The sequence below is a fragment of the Wolffia australiana genome, chromosome 13 (genome assembly GCF_029677425.1).
Source record: "Wolffia australiana isolate 7733 chromosome 13, ASM2967742v1".
Classification (NCBI taxonomy): domain Eukaryota; kingdom Viridiplantae; phylum Streptophyta; class Magnoliopsida; order Alismatales; family Araceae; genus Wolffia; species Wolffia australiana.
In genome coordinates, this window is record NC_135847.1 from 9,989,943 (window position 1) to 10,006,216 (window position 16,274).

The 16,274-nt window shown below is 41.7% G+C and overlaps 1 protein-coding gene across 1 annotated transcript; it reads left to right on the forward strand.

Annotated features, from left to right (window-relative positions):
* Positions 1-441: 441 nt before the first annotated feature.
* Positions 442-1,766, forward strand: LOC144710899 (alpha carbonic anhydrase 1, chloroplastic-like; the record flags this gene model as incomplete). Its single annotated transcript, XM_078584742.1, has 5 exons — positions 442-660; positions 747-853; positions 1,024-1,123; positions 1,212-1,394; positions 1,552-1,766. Coding segments are annotated over 5 exons (723 nt in total), but the record flags the coding sequence as incomplete, so codon positions are not given.
* Positions 1,767-16,274: the final 14,508 nt, after the last annotated feature.

The window sequence follows — 16,274 nt, forward strand, 5'->3', positions numbered from 1 at the left end:
TTATCTCCTTAACAGAAATACGAGACCCAGATGCGATCCATCTCTTATTTCTCAATATGGCGAGTCTATTCCGTTCTCTTAGTTCTCTATATAAGCTTACATGGGAGCTGCAATGTCGATCCAACCTTTGTCCTTCTCCTTCGATCAATCTCCAGAGTTTCAAAGTGAATAGGCCAATTTTGTACCCAATGGCCACCTTCACTTGTATCTGCGTGCTGCTTGTACTATGGTTATGTGTCGGACAACTCATGGCGCAGGAGGGTATAAAGACATACTCTCTCTCTCTCTCTCCTGTCTATTTCCTTCCCTTTATTATTTGATCGATCCCTTCATCTCTTTCTGTCTTCACATCCCTTTCTCTCTCACTATGTAGAATATCTATATCTCACTCTGGGTTTCTCTTAAAAATACCACATCGTTATCTCATCCAACATTACACGACTTTCTCCACGGCGGGCACGGTTTGCATACGACGGAATCACAAACCCGGAGAAATGGGCTGATCTTAGCCCCCAACACGCCCTCTGCGCCAGAGGGACTCGCCAGTCACCCATCGACAGCGCCCGCCATGCCGCCGTAGCCGACCAGGATTTGAAGCCCCTTGGTAGCTTGTACAACCCTGGCAGAGCGACTCTCATCGACAATGGTTTCAACGTCATGGTGAGAACCGGAATCCTGGCTGTTCTGATAAGACTTTCCAGTCTATAATACCTACGGTTCTGAGAGAGGAAATACGTCAATCGCAGCTCAAATACGGAGATGAAGTTGGGGTCATCGTCGTCGACGGAAAGAATTACAAGCTTCAGCAGCTTCACTGGCATTCACCTTCGGAACATACCATCGATGGCGTCCGGTATGCCCCTAATCGCTTTTATTCCATTCTTCCTTCGTTATCGCTCTCTTTTTTTCTTCCTGGCTTTCATTTTCTAAGGCTTCGTTACCATCATCAACTTTTTTTTTCCCTTTTGTACTTCTAATTTTGATCTTCACGACCGCGTCCTAATCTGTTTTATTTTCATCCAGTTACCCCGTACTGTTGCACCTGGTTCATGTAAGTGAGGACGGTAACATCAGCGTGGTGGCTGTTTTTTACAAGTACAGTCACACTGATCCCTTTTGTCTCGCAGGTATGAACGCTTCCGACTCACCTTGGTTAATGTTCACAACCCGCGAATCTTTGGTCTAACATCTTGGTCTTTCAAACGGTGCAGTTGGAGGAGAAAATGACGTCTTTATTGAAGGCCGTCAAGAACGCGAATCACCACGCGAACGTGACGGCGGGTCTTGTGAGTGCAAGAGCCCTCACACACCACTCAAACAAGTACTATCGCTACGTTGGCTCCCTAACAACACCACCTTGTACGGAAGGCGTAACTTGGAACATTTTGGGCAAGGTGAGAAACAGTTTTCCCCCTTCCGGAATAAATATATTTGACTGCCCATTTGTATTATTTTCCTTATTATATTTTTCGCCATTTTTTATTTATCGTCAAGTCGTTGAGTGTTATTTTACTTCTGCTAACTTGGTTCTATGTCTTATTTTGATGCCAGGTAAGGGAAATAAGTCCAGAGCAAGCGAACTCTCTAACCTCTCTTTTAGAGGATGATTGTCGAGTCCAGCCTCTCCACGGTCGTCGAGTGCTCCTGTGCCACCAAGAGGTCTAAACAGCTGGCTAGAAAGCAAGAAAGACGTAACAAAATGTGCGTCGGCTGTTCATGCCTTTGTAATCAAGCTGAAAGATAGTGAGGGAAAGGATCTTCAAAGATTTAAAGCCGCCTCCTCCACTTCAACAAATGTGAAACTCAGTGTCAATAATCAGACTCCGTTTCCACCCATGAATCTCACCCCAAAATACATAGATAGACACAAGGCATAAATTTGTCAGAGCCTAGGTGGGTTAGTCATCCTTTACTACTACAGCTCGCTCGTTCGCACTCACGCTTTCTGTTCTTGTACATTTACTACGAGCGATAAAAATAAAGGAAGAGAGATAGACCAAACTTTAGAAAGGGAGAGAACAAGGGGAAAAAAAGGAAATTAAAAGGGAAACAAAAAAGTAACAGAGAGAGGGGGGGGGGAAATTGGAGGTAAAAGAGGTAGGGACCAAACGATAAAGGGCGCTTAGAGATTAATTACACCATCCAAGACCCTCATAAGAGTTTAGAATTAAAATGTATCTGAATTATAATTTATATAGTATGTGAACTATTTTAATAGTTCATTGGACTAAGTAAGGTAAAGAACCATGGGGGAGAGACATTATTTACAAACACTTATCATCGAGGTTTAGCTCTAGAACCATAAACCTTGCACTATCCTGGTGTTAGCTACATATGTCGATGAATGAAATGAGACTACCAGTCTTTATGTTGGTGCTAGGTAAAGGCCATTTGACTCAGGTTGACCTATAGAAGGCCCTATCAATGAAGCACCTAATGATTAAATGTATGTAGCCGACAAGCCAAACGCACATTGCATATCTTATTACATATATTTAAATATAGCATATTCATTACAGTACATGTGTGATGCTTATAATGAAGTCCATGAATACATGATGGTACTTAGTGAAATTTGATGAGATCGTAAAATATATTTCACCAATCTTTAAGCATGTATAGAATCAACATTCATATTCATTAGTATGGAGAAGTCAGAGTATCTAGATAGAATTTCGCACTATCCAGCCTTGCTCATATGATAAACATGGCGGTTTTTGTATCCATTAGTATGGAAACATTGAGGATAGTTAATGGGTGCTCTTTCGTATACATAGTTCACTGAATTTTTTTGTACGAATCCCAAATGGTATTATACCAAACAGACAATCAGATTGATTCACGCCACGGTTGTGTATGTGTTCTTTCGATCTGAAATACCAAAGACGTCTTATGCCCAAACAACTATACTTGGACTGTGTAGGACATGTCCCTTATAATAGAATTGTAAATAGTTTTTGTTCATCTGCATCAAGAAGTTCACTAAGACGATTAAGTAGTCAAGCTGGGATCATCCACCATCAGTATAAGAGGTGTTATCTCAAAGAAGACATTGCGATGAAGTTCTCATCCAAGTGCACGTGCAGCTATACGTACACAATAATAAACTACTAATAGGTTTCATGAATGAGTCAATACTCACTCCTTTATATTTTGTAGAGCACGAGGTACACCTTGGCACCAGATCTGTTGGAGACTCAACCTATTGATTGGGTTAAATCGATCCAACATTAATGAATCTGTATGAAGATATAGTTAATTAATTTGGAAGAATAGTAACGGTTGTTAGGCCATTCAAGTTATTAAGGCTCATTCATGGGCCTTTGGGGTTACACACAAATGGCCTTTGGACGTTAAAAGATATACTTCAATTTTGAGCTTTATGAAAAATACACAGTTAGTATAAACAGGGGAAGGGGATGAATGAAATTCACCCAGACCAGAGTTGTTCAAAGGCCCTCCATCCATTTCCCTTCTCCCCACACTTTCTCACCACTCCCGATATAACCTGGACTGCGTAACGATGGGTGACCGAACATGAACAGAATTTATATGTGAGAAGGATGATATTTGACGCTTTGGAAATTGCATGGATACATCTAGAGGGTCTACACTTTAGCAGCTCGGCTCATCTCTCTCCAATATTTTAGAAATCACGGATGCAAAACGTGCAAAGGTTCCTCGTTTCATCATTTTAGTATTGACCTTTTGATTTGATTGTCTTCTGCTACGAAACCTTTTCAATTCTTCTTCCATATCTATACCTCGAGAACCCAACAACTAACACCCTGTAAACAAAATTTTTAAGAAATCCTAACATGGTATGGTAAAGTGTGGAATATACCAACCCATAATAGATCATAAGAATGACATATGTTAATAGACGGTTGGCATTCGTTCATCACTAGAATAACGCCAATATATTAGGTTCCTGGTATTGAGCATAGGCTTGTCGTATGATGTAATAGAGGGGCTCCACCCTGAACAAACAAAACATGGAAGTAGCCACCAAGCAATAATCCAAAGGAGAATAAACCAATAAAAACAAACACTTGGCAGGTATAAGTCAGATTAAAGTTTAACATGGTACAATCCCTTCAAATATTGATTAAATGTGCCCAAAACAGCCCCTTCCTAACGAAAGACGAGAGAGAGGGGAACACACTGAGGTTTTTGCACACCCCCTGTTTTTGGATGGTTGGAAAAGTCAATTCCCCCTCTGTCCTGCATTCTTCTAATGGGGGACGGACACATCTTGATGTCGAACGTTGTCACTAACATCGTCCGGTCAGTATCATGGCGACGCTTGGTTACCTAGATGCGGTCGAACGTCATTAGAGATGTCATAGGTAGGAGTACGTTGAGGCCTCGACTCGTGGGGATTTGCCAAGATCTGAGCTCCAGGGTTGGCGACCGGTGATGGTGATTGTGACTTTCTAACCCTCGTCGGAGCCATGACGGCGCCTAACAGAATATTCCCCTTGGTGCTCGCACGTAACGGACAGGCTCAACCCATACCTTTAAAGATACTTGATTCACAGTTTTCTCGGTAATCTCTCACCTATTTCTAACCCGAGCGCGGCAGAGTGCACCAAAAAATATATTGAAAGATGTAATGTAACTACCGAGCAAAGTTAACAATGTACCTCGTCGGTGGTGTAACTCACTGTCCACGTCTTTGGCGGTGCGAACTGGAATGGGCAAGGGTGGTGGAGGTGTGTTGGAGGTGATCATGGTGTTGCTCTATAGGCGGCGAGAGGCGTCGCTAGAGAAGTGACGCTAAAGACAGGGGATGACAAGGAATTTAGGTCTTGCGAGCAACACCAATAGCTCAGGTGGCCAAACAAGATGCAAGCCATGGCGAGTCAGCTAGGACCGCAACATAGGGCACGGTGGCAGTGTTGTGCGTTGTGGCCGCAAAGTGCGTGGGTTGTATAAGCTGCAACTGTGTTCGAACAATTAAGCTGGCAACGCATAGTGTTCGAGATTCGCGCTAGTGAGTCCAACGATTTAGGGCGCAGTTTATTCGGGGTGAGCGGCTGGAGTATTGCAAACGTGGTGTCTGACGGTGTTTGATAGAGTTTGGAGATACTGGGAGGGTCTAGGCGACTACGAGGGGTGCAACCCCGCTGCTCTGTGACGTTGAAGAAGTGGCAGGTGCCACTTTCGCAAGAGGAACTCCTGAGCACGGCAAGGTAGCAAAAGGACCTCTCGGCAGCACAGGATGCATGCAGACAACAACCGTACACGGCATCTCAGATGATGTAGCCCATGATCTCGATCATTAAAAAATTACACCACAACTTAACTCTCAGCGGCAACGGTCTTCATGGATCACACCGTACTAGTATATTCTACGTGGTTAAGAGTCGCACTTGAGCGTAGACATCCCGTTGTACTCCTTAACGAACCACACGGTGACCAGTTGGAGAATCTCGCAAGCTCGTGGACTCCTCCCTATCTTCCTTACTTTTTCTGTTCCACCCTCTTACTCTTCCTCCTCTCCTGCTTCCTTCTTCTCTTCTCATTAATGGTGAGAACAGAAGTGAAAAAAAATAATTCAACTTGATTTTCTGGTCTAACTGACCTAAGCGCCCTTTTGTCTCTTATATAAGGGGTCAAGATGGACCCCTATGGAGGGTCCATATACATAAAACCCTCTTAAAAACCAGAGATAAGATGAAAATCCAAAGAAGCAAAGGAGGGGAAAACATACGATAACGCGACAAACAAAATGACACATGATGCACGAACTCGACTCGTCGATCATGGACACCATGAGGATGCGAACGACGCTACACACGACAAAATGAACACATGAACGGGATAAAACACGAACTGAACGAGCATGGACATTCTTTCACCCGGGGTATTTAAATCCGGTCGTCTTCATTGTCGCGATGGCGTGTTGTTTGGGCTGAACGTGAAGTGGCACAGAGTTGGTGATAGTTGTGGTGTCAAGTACGCCATCCCCGAGGGAGCGGGCTTGTGCGTTTCATCACATATCCAACAAACTTTACCTTGGTAGACACTCTAGTCTCTCTAGGTATTATTGTCGCTTCACAACATTGCCAACACTCCACATCCATCAAGCTACCTGATATGTGCATCAAGTATGCACACTGTTTGAACTTCTCTCCAATGACAACCTTCGTCAACATATCTGCGATATTCTCATCAGTGTGGACCTTATGAAGAATAATCTCTTCCAAATTCACTAGCTCACGGATTTTGTGATACAACACATCAGTGTGCCTCGACCATGCATGGTCGATATAAATATTTGCCAAGCAAATAACACTGTGAATGTCACGTAACAAGAAAACTCCACCTTGCGATATCCCAAGTTCTTTGAACAAACCCTTCAAGTTCTTTGAAAACTGCACCTTGACACTTTAGTCTCTCTATGTATTATTTGTCAACCACAAGGCATCCTTACGAGTTTCAATTGCTGCCATGTACTCCACCTTCATCGTAAACTTTGCATCAATCAGCACCCCCTCTCTTTGGTCGGGTCGATAAGTCATACCCCCTCCCTCTATGCAGTCTTGCAATGGGTGTCTGAGTCATCCCTAAAAAAACTCATAGCATATGTAATTGAAAATTCTTTTGACTACTCTCTTGAGTATGTAAAGGGTCTATCTGATGGCCAGCATGTGGTCTAGCCTGATTTCATAGGTTTCCAAGAGATCAAAATACCTGCATGCGCATTTTTGGTGAAGTAAATATCGTTGCAACACCATTTGAAACAATTTCCACCCCTTGTCAACGAGACAGCCTGATTTGTGACATGCCACCAGAATATCTGCATGTGAATTTTTTTAGGAGTAAATTCCCAAGTGACACCATCTTAATGAGAAGTTTTTGTCTACCGAAGAGACGACCTGATTCATCACACATTTTTCTCATCAACAAAAGATCCACTTTTATAACTTTATTTATTATGATGATTTTTATTTCTCAGTAATATTTTAAAACTCAAATTTACAGTTATTTTAGCTTCCCTCCAAGGCTCTATTTTTAGGCTAATCTTATAATATATTGTTCAATGAATTTTTAGTTTCAAAGTTTTCATCTTTATTCGTAATAAATTCCTCTACTTTCTTATTTATTGCAATCGTTAGTTGTGGCTTCTTCCATAACCACTTAGAGGGCCCTTCATTCTATGGTTCTTGGGACAACCTCGCCTCCTTGTGTCGTTATCTCGTGCATTACATGCAATCAAACCCACGTACCACATACACTGTACAAACAAGTTTTCATTTGCATCTAGTGATTCCAATGTTGTGCCATGTAATTTTTATGCATTATAAAAATATCTTATTTAGGAAGAGTTCTAAATATAACACTACCGTAGGCTCGACGGCATAAACTAAATACATTGCAGCAACTAAAGCCCCAAGGAAGTGGTGAGGTTGCAGAAATTCATCACGAAACTTGGCGTTGTTACTTCCATCTTGTAACCTATTATATTCTTTTGTGACAACAATGATCTAATAGCAAATGAAAAGAGCCATGGTCTCATCAGAATTCAATACACATTTTTAGGTGATTCCACTTGATTAAGGAGATCATTGCTGGTGATATCTTATAATACAAAGGGTTATGTTGACCAAAAACATAGTAGACTAACTAACAAAGTCGCTACCTCATGAAGTCTCTAGTCCAAGTAGGAGATTGACAGAGATTATGCAGGCATCCACCCAAATTACACCACCGTGTTTTATTTAAGTTCATTAAATTTATTATTAGTTCATTATTATTCTAGTCTAACTTGGATGTATGAAGAACCCCACAAAGATGATTAATAACCTCAAATTAACAGTTTTAATTTGTTGATAGTAGTTGAGATTAGTCAGTAAAAATATATTTATTCATAGTTATGAATCTTTAGCTAGTGATGAGTATGGATCATCTCACGTAGGTACCGACCATTAAGGATTTAAATTTCTTGCTATATTGATAAAAAAATCGATACGAGAAAATAAAGACTATAATATAAAAGGTGAAATAGTGATATCGAGTAAAAGTTTATAATAGTTATAATTAATTTATAAATTAACAAAGAAAAAAGAGATGAACATAGAATTGCGTGAAGCCTTATGCGAATGGAAAAGAAAAGCACATGATGATGATAGTGATTGAGAGTGTTAACAGTGTGATGACAGAGCGACAGACAAGATAGTGGGCAGTTGAGGAAGTGGAATGATAGTTAAAAGACGATAATAACTCTAATTATGATAAGGATGGGGTCGGGAAAGAAACAATGTGATGGCGCACACCATCGAAGATTGTCGAGACCATTGTCTGCGCCGCCCGCTGCCGTCGTCGAAGTTCCGATGAAATTGCTCACTTTTCGCTTTCGTTTTCATCGCTCTCTCTTTCGTGTTTATGTTTTTTCTCATCTCGTCGTTCTGTTCTCATCGCATTCGCGACTCGTCCCATACTTCCTTTGTCGTCCTCACAGGGAGGGGCCCCTAGTCTTTGCCTTCCCCCTTGTTTCCTTTTGTGCTTTCCTTTCTTTCATTTTGTAATGGGGGAGCCCATTTAATGGACCTATTTCCCCCTGTTGACCCACCTAAGGGGCCCGTTTGACCTTCCTTTTGTAGGGGAAAGAGGGGCGCCCTAACTCTTAGATTTGTTTTCGTTGGAATTGAGTTTAATTTTATCAAAGAAGACAGGTCTCCCCCTCCCGCACAGGAAGAAGGGAGGGTGAAGAAGGGAAGAAGAGGGCGCAGGAAGAAGACTTGTGAAGGCAAGGGGGCTTGCGTGAAACTCAACCCCCACTCCTTTTCCTATTCTTCTCCCGACAGACAGCTACATGGACGGCCATCTGCCGCTCGTTCGAGCGGAAATTGCAGTTCCCGATTCAGTGCCACGAAAAATCATCGGCAAAACTCATGATCTGAGCTACCTAATCTACAGAATTGGAATCCCCCCGACAGTGAGCAATGGATCGATTGAAGTCTTGCCACCGCCACAACCGATTCGTGGTCGTATTTGAGCGGAGAATTGGCGATTGAAGCCCTGCCACCGCCACAATCAATTCGTGGTCGTATTTGAGCGAAAAATTGGCGGAGGTTACCGCCGCCGCTTCGGACGATATCAGTCAAGTGGGGCAGAGAAATTGACGAAAGTCTCCGCCATTGCTTGAGCCGATCCCTGTCGGATTGGGCGACGAATGGGCAGAGAAACTCACGGAAGTCTCCGCCATTGCTTGGGTCAATTCCCCGTCAGACCTGGGCGACAAAATTCAGCATCAAGTTGGCTGAAGCCTCCGTAGCCGCCTGAACCAATCCTCGGTCGTATTCGGACGGAGAGTTATCAGCAGAACCACCAACAGCGCTTCATTCGACCCTTCGTTGGGTTTGGGAATCGATAGTGGGATCCAACATTGATTAATGACCGCCTGTCAATGAATTGGGTTTACTCCTGCCTATTGGCTGCTGGTCAAGCCTATTGCCGATCTAAGCGATGTCACTCGATCTGAGAGTCAACCGCCACACAATGTCCTCGCCGTCCCGACTCCCTCGGCTGCACTAGTTGATGCCAACGGCCATCTCGACCTGCGTCCCACTACTAAGACGATCCATCGCCCGCGGCCACCATCGGACCCCATCCGCATCAGTCTGTAGGGACGTACCAATCAGGTCCCTCGCCGCTTGAGCCGAAGCCTTGCCTTCCGTCGTCTTCCTTGATCCTCCTTCACCCTCTAGCGAGCGTTCTCAGGCTCCTCTTCATCAGATTCGCTCCGTCCGCCACATCAACGAATAGCCTGCACGATGAGTCACCTGAAACGAGGTACGCTCTCTCTTCGCTGAAGGTTATTTTACCTTTTCCACCGCGCTCGGGTTAGGTAGATGAGAGACGAAAGAATTGAGAGAAAAGTACGACATTTTTGAGCATCTTACCGATACGGACAAGTCTGTCCATTACGTGCGCACCATATGGATAAATTTGGTTAGGCCTTCATCCCTATGACGAGGTTCGAGAGGCCACTGTTGCCATCACTCGGTGACCCCTTGTCCAAGCTTAGAGCTCGGCCCTCCCTTGAGTCGGAGCCTGCATGTACGACACGTAGGACTTTCATATTTGCATCTTAATTACATTGACCCATTAAGGTTACCCGTCAGACGACGACAGCGTCGACGTTCGATACCATCATCCTTTATCAGCACCGTGTTAGGTTCTGTGCTTTGGTTCATCCATGGAAAAATGTGTTCCATGGGTGCGAAAGTGTGGTCGATCTATTCTCAATCGATCTATAAAACAAAACATTTGTAGTACCTTTTGGGGAACTCGTTCCACCCTTGACTTTGCTACTCTGAGATTGTTCTGAAGCCGTTCAAGCGTTCTGAAGCCGTCCACGCGATCACTCGCTGCTTGGATCTCCACGTTCTCTTCTTCACTTCTTCTTGAGAATCTTGAAGATCTCCTCACCATGAAGACACTCTTCCTTGGATGAGTATAGAAGATAGTGGAGAGGGGAGGGGCTCTCAAATGAGGCTTGCATGGGTGCTTAAAACGATACCCCTTTCTGTCTTTATATTTCACTTAAGGTTTTTCACAAAACCCTCCAAAGAAAAATATATCCACTAATGCCCTTATGACCTTGTGCGTGTGACCCTCTAGGCCAACGTATCGTTCTAGTTAATAACTTAAATGGCCCAATAACATTTATTGACCAACCTTATTAATTAACTATATCAACATACAGATTAATTAAATGAGGATCAATTTAAGCCAATCGACAGGTTAAGTTTCCAGCCTGTGGGGTGCCAAGCTATACCTCATGCTCTATAAGATACCGAGTATTCTCAAACTCTCTCATGGAGCCTTTACCATCATCGATTACCATATATGTATAATCCATAATCCGCGCGAGACTCTCAAATGACTCAGAGCATGGTTTATCGTCAAACCCTAATCCGTCATCCGATTAGTACGGATGCGTAACGGGGATCATTAGAGAACGCCTTATCCAATATCCTCACTACCCTGGCAAGGGATTTTCCTACATCGTCTTCCTCAAGTCAATCTCCTCTTATACCGAGGGCGGATGATCCCATCTTGACCACTCAATCATCTTTGTAAGCTTCTTACTACATCCAATTTATAACTTAGTTGAATCCCATGATTAGAGGCTCGTATGTCATAGTCAAAATGTAGTCGTCCACTCACGAGATGTCCTTGGTGTCTTAGGTCACTAGATCACTTATATAACCGTGACTTGAATCAACCTGGTTGACGTTTAGGTATAATACCATTCATGGATTCATACGGATCAATTATGTGAACTCTTTCTCCAAAGAGCACCCACTGTTTGTCAATGTCCCCACACTAACAGCCATAGGATCAGCTATACTTATTGGATAAGTAGGATCTACTAGTGCTATTCTATTCGGATAATTCGATGTCTGTCTCTACTGTCCTCCAATAGGAATATTTGGAATATATGTTTAAAGACCGGTGATCACTGTATTATGATCTCATTATAATTCACTAAGTCATTGCACGTACTCTTGGACTTCATTATAAACATCACATAGAATAATAGTCTAACACCTGTTTTACACCTGTTTTTACTCATTGCATGTCTTGATTGCTCTCTTAATCATTCAACGCTTAATTGTTCGTACGTTCTATTCTAAAAGTATGAACATACTCAACGCTTTCATTCACTTTGAATCTTCTAATATCTTTACGTATCACTCAAAAAGTTTTATCTTTTCTTCAGACTCGTATATTATCTTCATTTGGAAAGGCTTGTAATTTTCTTATTTTTTTTGGGATTTTTAGGTGACCGTCGTGTTTAACAAGGATCGTAGTCCTGTGAAGGTTAACCTTGGAGTTGGTGCTTACCGTACGGAGGTGAGATGTTCTTGATTTTGTGATGCTGTATTCCGGAATTTGTTTGAAGGAATTCTTTGTGTGTTATGTTTGACATGTGAGGAATGCATGAACCAAAGTATTTGAATTATTGTAGGAGGGTAAACCTCTTGTTTTGAATGTTGTAAGAAGAGCTGAGCAGCTTTTGATTAACGACTAGTAAGTTCTCCTTCGATCAAGCACCTGTAGACTTTCAGAAGTTATTTTAACTATATAGTCTAATAATTATATTTATTTCAGGAAATATACACTCTTATTCTTGATTAGCTCCAGTTTAGCGGTATGATATTGAACCATCGAAACCTTGTTTCTTTAGGACACGGGTAAAGGAATATCTCCCCATCACTAGTCTCGCGGAGTTCAACAAATTGAGTGCGAAGCTAATTTTTTGTTCTGACAGGTGAAATGATCATCTTGTTTAATTTCATTTTTTTAATTGCGTATCCATATAACAACTCGCCTCCAAGTAAGAGTTTGAATTTTCACTGGCTTTAACATTAAATCAGATGCTGGTAAATTGCTTCGTCGCGCAAGTATTTGAATATATTTCCAAAAATTTTCGAGGGTGCTGTTTTTCTTTGTCTGTAAATTTTCTAAATACAAGAAAATGACCTGTGTACGATTAAAGTAAAATGCGGCTGCGAGCATTTCTACTGAATTTCAATGGTTTTGTTCCACTCTCCTATGGTTACATTTCATTTTTGTTAGACTGCAGGGTTAAAATGTCACTCCATAATTTACTAAAAGCTTTCATCTGAAAACATATATCTCTATCTCTCTATCTAATGCAGAAGAAAGAGAGATATAAAACAATAGCCTTTTCACTGATATTATAATGTTTTGTTCCCTAATCTCTCCTATCTTTCTCCTTTGATTAGCCGAAAGTCGATATTTTTGTTACCCCCTCTATAAATATTCCTCATATTGTTGTATTTCATGGAAGTTCCCCGCTGTGGCTGTCCTAATATCTCAGTTATATCATCGTGCAGCCCTGCCATAAAAGAAAATAGGGTAGCGACAGTTCAATGTTTGTGAGGAACAGGCTCGCTGAGAGTCGACGCAGAGTTCCTTGCCAAACATTACAATGAAGTAATTTTCTGGTCTCTCCTTGCCTACATTTTTTTCTCTAAAAAAATAAATTTAATTTTAAACAGTCAATCTTTCTTAAAGAATAATTTACGTTCCTGTCCCCACGTGGGGAAACCCTCCGAAGGTTTTCATAATGGGCGGCCTGTCAGTGAAAACATTTACTACTCGGAGTAATTGTTGTCTATGTACTTCGAGGAAAATCGGCTTTCTATGTACTATATAATAGTATAGTTGACTATCTACTTCGAGGACAATTGTTTCTCGCTCAATTCTATCTACTGAAATTTAGATCAAGAAGGAGATAAATTATCAGAGTAATGGTTTGCGTTCTATCTACCTTGAGAAAAAAAATTTCTCAGAGCGGCTGTAAATTGGATCAACAGGGAGAAAATTATCTACTCCGAGGAAGATTCGTTCTCACTACAACTAAAATTGGATTCAGAGGGAGATAATTATCAGAGTAATGGCTGCCGTTCTATCTGGTTGGTTTTCCTCTATTTTTCAATTTCTCTGATTGGTGTTGTTGTCGTTCTTCCGCATTTTCAGTTCTTCTGGAGCCGTTTCCTCTCTCTCTCTCTCACTCTCCCTGTCTCTCTTTCTTTTTTTTGTATGATTCGTCATCTTCTTCTTTTTCTTCGTATTCTTTCTGTTCTTTATTGTTGTTTGTTTTCTTCTAATTCTCAATTTCTTCTATTGGTGTTGTTGTCGTTCTTCCGCATCTTCTTCTTCTTCTTTCCATCTATTGTTCTTCTTTCTCTACTCTTCGTCTTATCAATTTTCTGCCTTCTTCTATTGTTATTTTTATTCTTCTTCTTTCTCTTCTACTGTTGTCGTTCTTCTTCTATCTTTCATCCTCTTCTATTGTTGTCGTTCTTCCTCTTCTTCTTGTTCTGCTACTCTTCGTCTTATATCATCATTTATTATCTATGGTACCTTATCTTTTTGTCCAAAGTTTATGGGCTTTCGGCAATGTGTAAGTCAGTATTCATTATTCCTAGAGCGATCCCACAATGACCTCCGGTTTGCCTGGCTCAGCTTTCTGATGCAGAATGGGATTCTCCCTTTCTACTTACTTCTTTTACTTTCCATCATTCTGCGGTTTTCTAATCCCCTCCCTACCCTTTTTGTGATTCTCCCATACCCTTTTTCTGATGGCCTACCTAATTCTGTCAATCTCTGGAGCTCTATTTTTCTATCTCTACGTCTCTAGTAATCTTAATTCAATCTTATTTCAGCAGGAAGTCATCACTGGTATTCTGCGCATTTCTCTGCCTTTAGGTACAAAGCTATAAGCGCGGCTCTTCGTACTATCCATAACGTTCAGAGAATTTATCGGCCTATTGAATAATTCCTGAGTTTCTCTTCGAGGCATCTAAAAAGGTGCGTACTTGTATGATGAATGGGACACGATCTGTAGAATTTTCAATTTTCAGTTAATTGGCATATATTTCATGTTTTTTTCTCTATTATGTACCCATATGCTGTACGAATCTACATTTTTGCTTTGTAGTAGTCATAATTTTCTCACTCTCCTATTTATGAATCTGCTTGAATATATGTGATTTATTAGTGCACATAAAAAAGTCCGAAATTAGTTTGGTATTGGATTAAGTTTTTCAATAATATACATTTCCATTTGTAATCTAGGATGACTAGGGAACCCCTAGTGTATGCTTCTGGTTCACACGAAAACTCTTCTTCGTCCGAAGGGAGTGTTGGCCACGGCAGGAAGAAGAGAAAGATAAAGAATTAATGTGCTGCGCGCATGCACTTCACAGAGGTCACGCCAAAGGTGTTCACATGCAATCTTTATGCGACCCGAAATCGGGGCCGTGCAGTGAGTGTAGAGCAAAACAAATATAGCTGCAGTACGGTCCTATGGCGTCATTTGTAAAATGTACACCGTAAAGAATATAACGAGCTAAAGGCTCAAGAATGCAGCTCATCTAATCAACCATCGGTTGCCAACATCTTCGATCGTCAAGGTACTGAAAAATTGTACTTCAGTGGTCGCTCACTTGAGACGACAAAAGAAGAGCTTGTATGGTTCATCTCTCAGTCCGCCTCACCGTGGAACATAGTATGTAATAAATATTTCATCCGACTGCTTCGATTCATCGCACAAGAGGAGATTTCCATTCCATCAACCAGAGTAGTGAAAGAAAAAGCTTTCAAGCTTTATGTAGAGTTGAAGAGTGGCATTCGTGACCGACTACAGAGTGTTGATAGAGTGTCCATCACTTTGGACTGTTGGACTTCTGCGAATCGAATATCATTTATTGGACTCAGTGTTCACTAGATAGACACAGATTGGAAATTATGTGAATGTGTCCTCGCTATACGCCAGTTGGAGGGATCCCACACTGGGGAGTGCTTGAGCGAGATTGTCTTGGAGGTTTTGGCAGAATTTAAGCTGAGTGAGAAGCTTTACGCTATTACAACGGACAATGCTTCGAATAACACAACAATGATGGCGATATTGGAACGAGAGTTGCAGCTAGTGAATGCCCATTTCACCGCAAAGAGGCATGTCCTGTGTATTGCACACGTGATCAATTTAGTTATGCAGGCTGGATTGAAGGCACTCAATGTCATCGATGATGGCCCCGAGTCAAGTTTCATTGACGAAGTAGATCTCACAAGCCTTGAAGATGTGATGGATATAGAGGAACATGAGCCTCCTGCTATTTCCTTGGGGGATGTTTTTCGACGCCTAAGGGAGGTGGTGATTGCTATACGAGGATTGACGAGGCAAGAGGCAAAGTACTTTATGTATTTCAGACAATTAAATTTGTCTAACGCGAGGAGGATCTCGATAGATTGTCCTACAAGGTGGTGTTCCACTTATAAAATGCTATGGGTGTGCATTGAGAAGAAAACTGTGATCGATATGATGATGTCCACCGCTCTTCGAAAACAAGCCTTACTTGACACAAAATGGGATCTAGTGTAAAAATTTGTCGATTTACTCAAACCACTCCAGCTTGGTACTTCTATTGCTATCCAAAGCAAGGCACCAATGTCAAATGAAGGCTATAGTCATTATTAAGGGATTGATGAATCAGGGTGGGCGTATCGAACTCCTCCATGCTTACAGTTGGTCATGCTATCTCCGCTAGGCAAAGGAACGCCTTATCTAGTGTGAGCTCTGCTATGCGGGCTAAGCTACATAAGTATGTATCTGTACTATCACGTAATGAAGCATTCACTATCGCCTCCCTACTTGATCCATCTATGAAGCTTCGCTTGATTGATCCACAAGCTAAGAATGAGGTTCTATCCACCATCCGCAGTAT